At 40.1% G+C, this 12,159-nt stretch overlaps 1 protein-coding gene across 1 annotated transcript; it reads right to left on the reverse strand.

Moving 5' to 3' along the window:
* Window positions 1-1,110: 1,110 nt before the first annotated feature.
* Window positions 1,111-11,736, reverse strand: wnt7aa (wingless-type MMTV integration site family, member 7Aa). Its single transcript, XM_043252682.1, has 4 exons — window positions 10,958-11,736; window positions 9,787-10,013; window positions 6,114-6,385; window positions 1,111-3,467 (listed from the first exon to the last, which is right to left on the reverse strand). The coding sequence occupies exons 1-4, from the start codon at window positions 11,026-11,028 to the stop codon at window positions 2,988-2,990; spliced, it is 1,050 nt and encodes a 349-aa protein (XP_043108617.1). The 5' UTR covers window positions 11,029-11,736; the 3' UTR covers window positions 1,111-2,987.
* Window positions 11,737-12,159: the final 423 nt, after the last annotated feature.

The raw sequence follows: 12,159 nt of genomic DNA on the forward strand, positions 1-12,159 counted from the left end.
CCAGCATGATAACATAATAGGGGGCGACACGTTGGCGGGTCGACAAGAAGACTCGAAGGTTTTCACAGAGAGTTTCTGTTAATTAAATGGCTTCATTGTGAAGGCAAAGTGAAGGCGTAACGAACGGAGGCAACTAGATGTGGAATTTGTCTCCCCTTAATTGTTCTTCTAACATTTCTTGTCTCCTCCATCTACAAGTGTTAAGCTCTCCGACGTCATGCCATTCAGAATGTGGAAAAGAAGCAGGAGCCTGAGCCAAAGAGAGTAACATCCAAAAGGTTTTTCAAAACCACACAATATTGTGATTCAGCTCATGGTGACTGGGTGTCGATGTTACTTTAACCAAGGCTGTTTGGCCAGCTGCCTTTTCACGCTGCTGCCTATTGACGAGTTTTCATCCGATTCTCAAAGGAGCGTTTTGTGGCGATTATTCAAGGGGTGATGCTAAGATCTTTTCTAACTTTTGGATTGAAATTCCTCTTGACATCATCCTTCACAATGGCAAAGCCTCTCTTTTTGCCATCCCTATCGCCTTTGGGACAAAATAAATAGCATCCAAAAGTTAGCTGGATTTTTGCATAGTTAACATTTCGCTAATGGGCAGGCCTGCTTCTCAGGGAGACTGGACAGCATTTTTGGGGGCCACAGAGGCGTTGTTGTGGTGACGGCGCTGGGAAGTGAATGAAGCAGATGTCAGAGTAATCCATCACCCCTCTCCCCCCCTTCCATCAGCCCATTGCTGTGACACCCTCCTCGCTGCTACTCATCAATTAAAGCTCTACACCAGCCCTACCATTAACATGCAAGTACTTTCGTTAGCTTCCTCACTGCCCTGCGGTCATCCATGTAGTAAAAAATGTCAGAACCAGTAGTCAACCATAAGTTAAGCGCAATGTATGTTTTGCCACTTGCTGCTGCTTTACTAATTTGAGGGACTGTCAAGCTAGTGATGACTCTGTTTGGTTGTAGGATATAAGGCTGAGAGATGGTATGGGAAATGTGATGATTCTGACTAACAGGTCATTTAGTTTAAGTTAGTTTTGATTTGATTATCTAGAGTTAACCCTGTAAAATAAATAAAAACTATGCCTTGGAAACGCCCCTTAAAAAAAAAAAAAAAAAAAGGTAGAAGCCAAGGAAATATTTATTAACACTGTTGGAAACATAATGCATAACATCTTTTTTTTTTTTATCATTTATGATGACACAATAATGAAGTACAATCAATTTGGCAAAACATCACAGGTTTTTGTAAAATAATTATTACATCAAGGCCATCCTGCTATTAAGCTCTTGACATAGAGCCATGCTCAAATTCAGATGTTCTTTGGTAAAAACCCTCAGTCATGAATTTTTCTCAGTTTCAGAGGGTTTGTCCCAGGTTTATTTAACTACAGTTTCCCTTACTGATCCCACTTGCAGGACCTTTGTCATGAAAATGCTACTCTTGAAAGTTTTCATGTTCAAACGCCAGTATGATCGTATTGTATTATATTTTTTATTTTTTTAATTATAACTTGCTTGGCAGCTACATCACCATGAGTGATACTTCATTGAGATGTAGATTACAATAAACTGCTCAAGCTGGTACCATGACACAATCACACTGTTTCTAGCTTATCTCTCTAATTTCTGATGTCCATCTACAGGACATTGGTAGTGGGTTTTTCCTTTACACAAAATAAATAAAATATAAAAATAATCTCTTACAAAATATATGTCAACACAAGGACAATCTGTCTGGACAACCACATTTGGTCACAACACACAAAATACTACTAGTACTAACTACAGTTGCAGAACAGAACAAAACTAGCAGCAAAGAGTGTTATATTACCTATAATATATAACATTTAATAGAGCTGGTTATCTGATCTCAACATTCCACATCAGTAGCAGGTGGGGCATCTGTATCGAGGTTATTCCATTCGAAAAGTGAATTAAGTACTGATTCTCTTTTGCTGCCAAGGGAGCAAATATTAGCCAAAAGCGAAGGAAGCTTGTGGCCTCATTACCATAAAGCTTTGTGTTAAATGAGGTCCCAAAGTTTAAGTGTGTAGAATTTAGATCCCATTTAAATATGCTTATTTTAATTGGACTATTCCAGTTTAAAGACAAATGTTGTTGTGGACCCATGTTAAAAACAAAAGTTATTCACTTTAGAAGGAATGAGCCTTAAATACAATGCCCAATTCCAGTGTGTAAATGTACATAGGAATATATGTACAACGGTTGACACTTAAGGAGATGGGAAACAGGAAAGCAAAAAGCCTTACAATGATACATTAAAGACAGTAGAGTCTTCTCTTCCAGAGACTTGTAATTTCCTCCTTGAGTGCAGTGCACTTTTTTGTGTTGTGCATTGTCGTTGGTTCATCCCTAAGCTAAAGCACATGATGTACAGTGTAAAAGTTGGTCAGTTTATTTCTATCCAAAACACACAATATTAAACAGGAGAAGAGCTAAATCTAAACTAGTAAACAAAATGAGAAGTATCAGTAGTTTCCTCATTAAATAAATTAACATTAGCCATTTTCTCTAAATAAAAAGTTAAATATCACTGTGTCCATGTACAGTTTTTTATGTTGTAAGATTTGTTATATCAATCACTCAGGCCAAAAAAAGTTCCTCAGAAATACCTTCTGTGCTGTCTACAGAGCAGAACACCCTCAATAATCACACCCCACATCTTTCTCACGGTCTACAGATCAAGCCTTTGCAGGCTACTTCGCTCTGTTGCTCAGTACTGGAACAGAAAGGTGTCTACTGGTACCAACACTGAAGCCCTCAGCAGAACTCTGGAGTAAAACGGCATGCATTGCACACAATTACTCCGTCTAGACTCCACCAGACCCACGATTTCCAGTGCAAATGGCTCTTTCCTCTCAATACCTGGAACCCATAGCAGTGGCCATCCGGTTGCGTTGCTTGTAGACCTTCTACCGCACTAGTCACAGGTGTGTATCAATTCCCCAGCAATAAATATTTCACTTGCAAGTGTACACTTCTGTCCGTTCACTACAGGTGTTGCACTTGACGTAGCAACACCAAAGAAACTTGCAGTTGCACTGCCACACGCGTGAGTACTGGTGCGTGTTATATCCTCGACCGCAGCACATGAGATCGCACCCATTGGCCTGCTGCGCAGTCTTGTTGCAGATCCTGCCCTGTGTTCCCATGCTACCCGTCACGGGATCTGCTTCGCAATAGTTGGGTGACTTCTCAATGTACACCAAATCCGTGTCCATGGGCTTCCGGTATGAGTAAGGCTTTTTAACCTTCAGAAAGGTAGGTCTCTTGTTCCGACTGGCTCGGACCGGTTCCACATGTACGGCATGGTTATACTTCTCCTTGAGGATGTAACCCAACTGCCGGAACTTTGGGAGAGTGGTCCAGCAAGTCTTGGTAGTGCATGATCCTGATACACCATGGCATTTACACTCTAAGCGCATGTTCTTCTCCAAGACCTGAAGTGGGAGGAAAAATCAACAAGTCAATACCTTTGGGATTATTTAGGCACCTAGGTTCCTTTTAGGAATCTTAGCCTAAGGTGATTATGAAAGTAGACTGTTTGATGACTCATTGTTGATTTAGTTAGTCCAACTGGTGACAAATTTGAAGTGTGCAATCAACCATTACAAAAGATAGAATTACTGATGCTAAGCGGAGAATGTATGAGGAAGCAAAAGATCTTGTTTACGAAAAGGTATGTGGTAGTTTTGGTCAAAAACCATGTATAAACATATTGCATATATTCACATCATCTAATAAGGCATATTCCAGCAAACCAAGATCTGGATAGACTAACAATACAGTAGGGACTAGTGAAATCAACCTCAGTGGCATACAGTCGGGTATTTTAAGACACATTTCTGGGAATGGTTTAACAGGTTGAGACAAAGGTTTTTTTTTTTTACATTCCGATTTGAAGAATGCAAGGATTGTTAAACTTGCAGTGCTAGACTACCTCATTCCGCTTGCCGTATAGAGAGCTGGCCTGCAAAACACAGCTTGTGTTCACAGGCTCTCTGACTACTTGTAGGAAACCGTTTCATTTGTGTACACAACACACGCCACAAATTGTTGCAAGGGGCAAACTATCAGAGGTTGTCTGTAGGAGTCTCTTGTCTTGTATAAGCAATAGAGCGGAATCTGCACAGGATATGATATAAACACTGACTGAACGATGATCGCAGAGTTCCTACAACAATCAGCCTATGTGTAGTGTACACAGATAAAGCTCAGGAGTCAGGTTTCAGGTGCCTGTGTGCCTCCCCTTGTTATATCTACACACCTTAAACCTCACAAGTAAAAACAAAACATTGTGAGCATCAGTGTAACTGAGGGATGCTGTATCACTTCTTGTCCTGTAGTTCATTTGCATGCAAACTAATGCTAAACACTAATTCATTTCACATACCTTATCTGTTGGCTTAGCAATGCAAAAAAAACAAAAGGTTAGCTCAGAACAGATGAATGAATGGGCAAATGTAAGCGGAACTCAGTGAAGCAGAGTGCCTGTTCAGATATGGAAGATATCCGAGTGGTCTGATTGGCATCAGTGGATTGCCTGTTCAGGGCGGCATATGCTTTGGTGTGGTTGGTTAATGTGTCTTTTCTCTCCCTCTCTTTTTCTTCTTTTCACTCTCTTTCACTTTTGCTCTTGGTTGGATAGCACTTTATATTGCATTTTAATAATTTTTTTTTCATCCTTTCAGACTTTCAGGAGTCTTTTTGATGGTTGTCTGCAATCTTGGATGCGTATCGGGCTTAGTATGTTCATGCTCCTGACTGCTGATAAACAGTAAGTCTCAGGAAAAGTTTACAATTGAAAGATCCTTGTGTCTTAAGTGAGTTCACGCCCCTTGCATTTTCCCATTTGCCAATTGCAATCATGGGTGTGGCATGTTGATGCCACAACCTTAGGCCCTGTTCACTCGTATTTTCAAAACTGCATCTGTTTTATGTGGTTTGGCTATTCGTTCACATGCAAAGGCAGCACTGGGCAGCTGAATCCGAACATTTTTGAAAACTCCTACAAGGGTGGAGATTTTAAAAACTCAGCTTGCAGTGTTATTGTGTAGACAGTGAAACTGGACATTTTGTCTTGTGTAGGAGGATGCGCTGTTATCTCTGCGTACTAGAAAAAATGTCATGCGTTTGATTGGCAAACATGGCCTTATGGATGAGATTATGTGACCTAAATTGCATAAATGTAAATGTAAAAAATACCCATGAGTTTCATTGAAAGCTGCTTAGTAAAAATGTATTTGTAAAATGACATTTCACAGGATCATTGCTATTAAGAATGGATCGGTACATGTGGGGCACCATATACCAGAGGAATGTAATATAAAAATTACAAAAGGCTACTGGTCAGGCTTGGGGTTTTAAATACCCAAAAAAAAAAGCTCTGTCCAGAGTGCTGAAACATGACACTCTTCAGATTGGCACTACATGACAAAAAGCTTATGAAGGTCAGTTAAATGTACTGTGCACTATGCTTTTTAATGATATTTTTACAAATACACAAAAAAAATATTTTTGTCTTCTCTGATTATGAATTCAGTAGTATCTTTATTGTCTTACCAACTGGTCCCAAGTCCACTAGTGAATCACTGTGGTTTTTTAAATTATTTGACAATTGTAAAATATTTGACATGAGCTAGTGAATGCCAAAACTAAATGCACTGCACTGCTACACCTTGTTATTGTTAACAATAAAGCAGAGCAGGTTTATTTAACAGCCCTGAAGGGCAGGGGCTGTCAATCTCCCTGCAAAAGTTTAGCCCCAACCTTGATCGAACCTGCCTGCCTGTAACTAGTGATGCTGAGGCTTAGTGTGTTTGATTAGGGTTGTAGCTAAACTCCTCAGGAAATTCTGCCAATGCTGCTCCTGGAGGGCCATATTCCTGCAGAGTTTAGCTCTAGCCCCAATCAGGACCAGCAAACCTGTCTTCAGGATCACTAAAAATCTTACATGCAGGTGTGATAGAGCTAAACCCTGCAGGAAATCTGCTCTCCTGGTGCAGGACTAGACGACCCTGGCCTATTGATGTTTTTATGCATGACATGGTACTTCTTAAAAAAAAAACGTGCAAACTGCGACATACCTTGCGTCCCACTTCATTGTTATGGAGGTTCATGAGTGTCCTGGCATTCTGCCTGATCTCCCGTGCATCTATAAACACCTTTGAGAAGCTCAGACCGTAGCGAATATCAGCTGAACATCCTCCCCACTTCCAGCCTTCCTCTTGGTTGTAGAAGCCCTGCTTCTCCTTGTCACAACCACAGCCGCTGAGCGTACCCTGGGTACAGGCCGCTGTGATGGCATGGGCGACCCCGGCAGCAATAATGGCATATGTGAAGGCTGCTTCCTTACTTCCTGGATTCAAAAGAACATTCTCCGTCAGTACTGCTGACAACAAGATCTAGCAGAGGCAGTTTAAACCACCCTACATACCTGACATATCTTGACACTCATAGCAATAATAAAATGTGTTAGTTGAGTCAAGTGTAGTTCATTTATCATGCACACTGATTAACAGTATGCGGTCTCCAATAGATGGCGTGGGGGCTTACTGAAAAAAACACAATATAAAAATGATCTAGGACCCGACAAAACAAACACGGATCACATACCTGTGATTACTCAAAACACAAATAATTGTCCTTCAGTTGTCATAGAGAGGAAACAGAAAGACAAATAACTGTTTGCACACAGATGAGCAAAGGAAGGAACGGTCCATCTCTTTAATAAGCACAAAGGACAAGGGTTTATTTCAGAGACAATAGAATGGTAGAGATAGAGGGTATGTGTTTAGACTCTAGTCTGGCCACTGTCCCAGCTTCCGTCAGAACAAGGGATCCACCCTGTGGAGATGAACTCCTCAGGCATGCAGTGCCTCCCTGGCCAGAGCACCGCTATAATTGATTGCCACTGTTAAACAGGGCACTTCCAGGTTAATGGTGTATTTCATTTATAAGGACAAAGATAGGTCTGAAGTCCTGCGAAGAGTTATTTCAGGGACTTTTTTGTAAGGTGACATCGAGCAACAAATAACTTTCCAAGAGTTCCAAGCTTCCAGTTTTCACACTGTGCAAGTTACTTTGGATAAAAGCATTTGCCAAATATAAAAGCTTGAAAGAAAGACTTAACGCTGCTTTGGAAATCCTTTAAAAAATATCATGAATTCATTGTTGCTCAGTTATGTTAACATTCCCGGAAATATACATATCCTTTTCTGGATTAATGAGTCATCATGTATTGACTGTCCTAAGAATCATTTACACACCTGAACTGAAGAAACACTTTAAAAAGTTAACTTCTATAGGCCTTATAAAGATGAATGGCATGAGTTATTACAATTAATATCTTTTCTATCTTTTGATCATTTTATTTCAAGAAGTGAAAAACACACATATATATGTCAAACTGTTAACAGACCGGCTCAGCAATTCAGGAATTTTCACCTTCAAGCGATTAAGAGCGGCAGCAACAGTCTTCAGTGGTTTCCTGAAACTAACATTGGTATGTGTTGACCTGCTGATGATAAACATCTTGGAACTCTGCCCATGCAATTTAACAAAGGCCAGTTTGGGGCATCAATTATGTGAAGATTTTTATGAGTTGTTTGGGCTTGTTGCCAAAGGAGTAGGGATTTATACTGAAGAAAGGAAAATGAAGTCTGTATTGACGCAAAATCTTAAAATTCTCATCAATACTAGAGCAGACGGCTCCTTGTCTTTGTATATCACTCGAGCTATGTTTACTTAAATCAAGATATTCTGAACACAAACACAGCAGATAAGACTTCCATAAAACATGTGTGTTATGACATGGGTGTCATTTATTTTCGAGAGAAATCTGAATCAGTGGCATTGCATGATTCTGTGCGAGACGTCTCTTGCCAAAACTGTAAATTCAAGAGGTTAATTTATAAACCTCATACAATGTACTTGTCTGGACTTGAGGCATTAATGCTGTTGGAGGAAAACTATTTTTGAGCATACCAGAGGGTGGTTAAGTCAGAGAAGATTTAGGAGGGTTGCGCTCAAGCAACATAAAGTAACACAAGCACAAAGATGGCATGCCTTTCGCATATCTGTCCAACCGCTGATTTCCAGCAAGCTATATTTCAATCGGAACTTCATTCACACATACGATAAAAAGGTGAACGGGTCCATGGCTAGTGGAGACGGCGAAAGTGAACCTAAAAGTGGAATCCATTGCCTTGTGTGCCAAATGTGGACCCTGGTACCAGGCCCTGAAAATTACTGCACATTACTCAACAACTTTCTTTTCTTTTTTTTTCTTTTTTTAAATACGCAAGCCCCTCCCCACAGGATTAACAACCTCTTTTCATCTTCTAACTTCTGCTACTATGAGCATGACTGGTCATACACCCACTGAAACCAATCCCGTTTGAACGGTTGTCCACTTTATTTAATCCTCCCTATACCGACCATAGACAAAAAGAGTCTGGGTAAATAAAGCAGTTGGGCCGCTTCAGAAATGGAGACCACGGTCTGTCAGTCTAGGTCAGCGTCAGCTCTGAGGCGCTTAGATGAGAGGGCACACAACACAAGACCCATAGCAGCTGTCCAAGCAGACAGCATTAAATAATATAATCAGCACCCACAACAGATCCAGGCTGCCATTCAAGTGTAAACGGCTGAGTGTGTGCAGCTCCAGAAAGAGATGGAAAGAGACCTGTGCTTTTTTTTTTCAGGAGGCGCTTGTCTTTGATGCAGAGGGATAAAATACAGCTTCACCTTCAGCGATAGATACAAGTCTCTACAGATCTAAGCTTCTCCCCTGGGCCTCAACCACACCATCGCAACACTGACTGGATGCTAAGACTGTGCGGTTAACAGAAAGAGAATTGTCCATTTTTGGATAAGATTATCTTGGAGATTATTTCCGACAGAGTTTGGATATTTGCGCATCGAAATTCCCTGCAGCCACAGGAAAAACCACACAATAATGCCACCTCCTATTTGCTAGCAGGGTCTGAAACTAAAGCAAAGTCCTTCACACCACCATTCATCAATGTGTCGCAGGCTCAATAGCACTGAAGGACTCCTTAACAGGCCTAAGTTTGCCTTAGGAAAAAGATAACATTACCCCAAGTGAAAAACTCACTTAATTACTTATGCTTTGTCTCTCTAAGGTGACATATGGTTACATTTCTTCACAATACTGTACTTTCTTTTACTCTACTATTCAACCACTGTAACTTATACCCGTGGTAAAGTGAAAACCCTGACTGCCAAATCATTAAAATCTAGAGATAAGACAGGTCGACTAGAAAAAGAATTCTTTTGAGAGGGTGGACTGTTGAGAGGGCTATAAATCCAGCCGCGTTGGCACTTGCTCCATGAATGCATGCAGCTGAAACCTACCTGACATTGTTACAATGGCGTGTGAGAATCGAACTATTCGCCTGACAACCAATGACAAATCATTTCAAATAAGATGTTAGAAACAGGACACGATATAGCATCCCAAGAAAATCCTACATTTGCATGAATGTTGCACGAAGCAGGTGACCTCCGATTTCAGTGTTAAATACCACAAAGACTGTCAGTCTTTCAGCACAAAAACGGAAATCGAAAGGTCTCCTCATTCACAAGTTTACACTAAAAACAGCTTTATGTGGACTCTGAGTGTTTTTTTGTTGTTGTTAGAACTCTGTTTAAAATATGAGAACGCTATGTTTAAAAATATCAGCAATTCATTTCTGAATACTGCAACAGTATAAATGTAATAATTTGGTAACATACCCACTTTCAACTCTTTTCCAAAGACCGTTCTTTCCCCGAGGGCCGAGCAGTTCCACCTTCCATTTTTGAATTGAAACTGACACTCATTGATTCCCATTTGCGCTCCTTCTCCTATGACAATGATAGCGTCAGGCCGGCTTTGACAGATAGTCCTTTGACGAGGGGCCAAACCAGGAATTTTGTTACAGATAACACTTGCTCCCAACGCAACCACGGAGGAAAAGCCCCTGTAAAGTTTAAAACGAAATGGACTGTTTATGCAGGAAAATAATGAATACTTGAAATGCAGTTTGAGTGGAATGGGCCATGACTAAAAAATAATTCACAGTATACATGGATGGTAACAAAAATGAGCACTAAAGCACTTCTGGGGAGAAACTATTATATGGATGTCTTATTATTTATGTATTGTAGCATATTTACACATTGTCCTTAGGGACAGAAAAAATATTAAACAAAATGGATAATCCTATGCCACAAAGATAGAAAAATATGGGTCAGTGACAACGAAGGCTGTAGAAGAGTAAAGAGTTTGCGCAAGTTCTTAGAAATGTAATTCGTGGTTATTTTGAATTCTCCACAAAAATGAACCAATAAACAATAATGAAATTATACCTTTTTTTACAAATATTGTGATACATAAATTCTAAATAAATTCTCCTGACACAGTGATGACGTCTAAAGGGTTCCTCTCTGTTTTGTGGTTAGGCCAAACTGATTTTGCTTTTGCAGATATGCAGGATCATATAAATACTTTCACTCCCATTAAAGCACCTCAAAAAAGTCCAGAATTAAAAATAATAATAATATATATGTTCATAATTCAAAATATAGCCTAATTTCTATATAAACTGCTTTTTTTTTTTTCCTTTTTCTTTTTAAATATCTGAATACATCCGTGCAGATAACATGACTCATGAATGTGAATTAGCCCATTACATTTACATAATCTACATTCTCTCGTAGATCAGTGCATTTCACTTATCATTCGATATGTAGGTCATTCAAAGCACTTCAAATTTGATCAAAGTGCCGTAATGGCGGTAAAACTGTTCACGCAACAATTAAAGGCTAATTAATATGGACCTATATTTACAGCTGAACCGTCTTTTGCGGATAGGCTACTTTACAGGTTAAAACAGATAAACGCATTCCATTTCACCCCACTTACCCAATCTTCAGATATATAATCCCCAAACAGAGGAAAATGTGAAAAATCCAGCGGCGCGTTTTCCTGCTCATGTTCAGCCTGTACTTTTGTTAAGAGACTGTGAAATGATAGTAAGTCTCCTGATGGGAAGCCTAACCGGTGGACGCGAGGCTTTATCACGAGCGAAGCAGTTCCTTGGAGGGATGCGAAACTCCGTGAAAACTTGACGTAAACACCTGAGCCGATATCCTTCGGGACGTGTCGAGATGAACGTTATTCTGCATATGTACAACTTCTCGATCACTTTTACGCGTCTAGTGCGTTCAAAGCGCGCTTTCCGGCAGATCCTTTATCTGTTAAAACTATCGAGGTGTGTTCTGGAGGAAATTAAACTTTGCGATATTCCTTTAACCGTCGGGGCGCTCCTGAAGCCGAGTGGCAGGTTGATAACGCGACTAATGACTTCAAAACACGCCGCGAGCACGCGTTCAACCAAACAACACGCACGCATAGAAGTGGTCTACGATACGTCGTGAGGTAAAAAATCTGACTTGAGATACGACAGACGTGTCACTACGACGCGTATCTATTCTCTATAGCCGCAATGCCATAGTAACTCTTTAGGTAGGAAAGGTGTATTGTCCGTGCGCTCCTCGGCGAAGATCATATCGCAGTAAGTCCGGCTTCTTAAACAGAGCTTTTATCTATTTTCCTGCACCCGTTCGCTCCTCCCATGAGAAAAGAAAACTTGTTCGACTTTAGATTTGCCCCTCACCCCTCACCCACCCAAGTCCTTAATTGCGAGGTGAGAGATGTGTTCATCTATCCACCTTCCAAAACAAAGATGTCAAAGAGCCGTGCGTGCTCCGAGACCAAGAACAGGACAGCAGATATTAAAACGGAAACGTGAAACAAACTTTTAAAGTGCGTAAGGTTTATTGATGTGAAGGGATGAAACAAAGTTAGATTAAAAAAAGCAATGACTTCAATAGTAGTTCACGTTATCTTTACACGTAAACAAATCAGGGTACATTCATAACTTATCTTTAAAATAAAGAACGAGTCCTTAAGTTAGAAAGTAATCATTCTTTTTTTGCTTTGCCTGACAATATACAAAATACAATTATTTTAAAATGATTTTTGTTAATTATCTTGTAATATGAATTTTAAATATTTGTAGTAATTCTGTTTGACAGAAATAAAAACAGTTGCTGTCTGGCGCT

The sequence above is a fragment of the Puntigrus tetrazona genome, chromosome 11 (genome assembly GCF_018831695.1).
Source record: "Puntigrus tetrazona isolate hp1 chromosome 11, ASM1883169v1, whole genome shotgun sequence".
Lineage (NCBI taxonomy): Eukaryota > Metazoa > Chordata > Actinopteri > Cypriniformes > Cyprinidae > Puntigrus > Puntigrus tetrazona.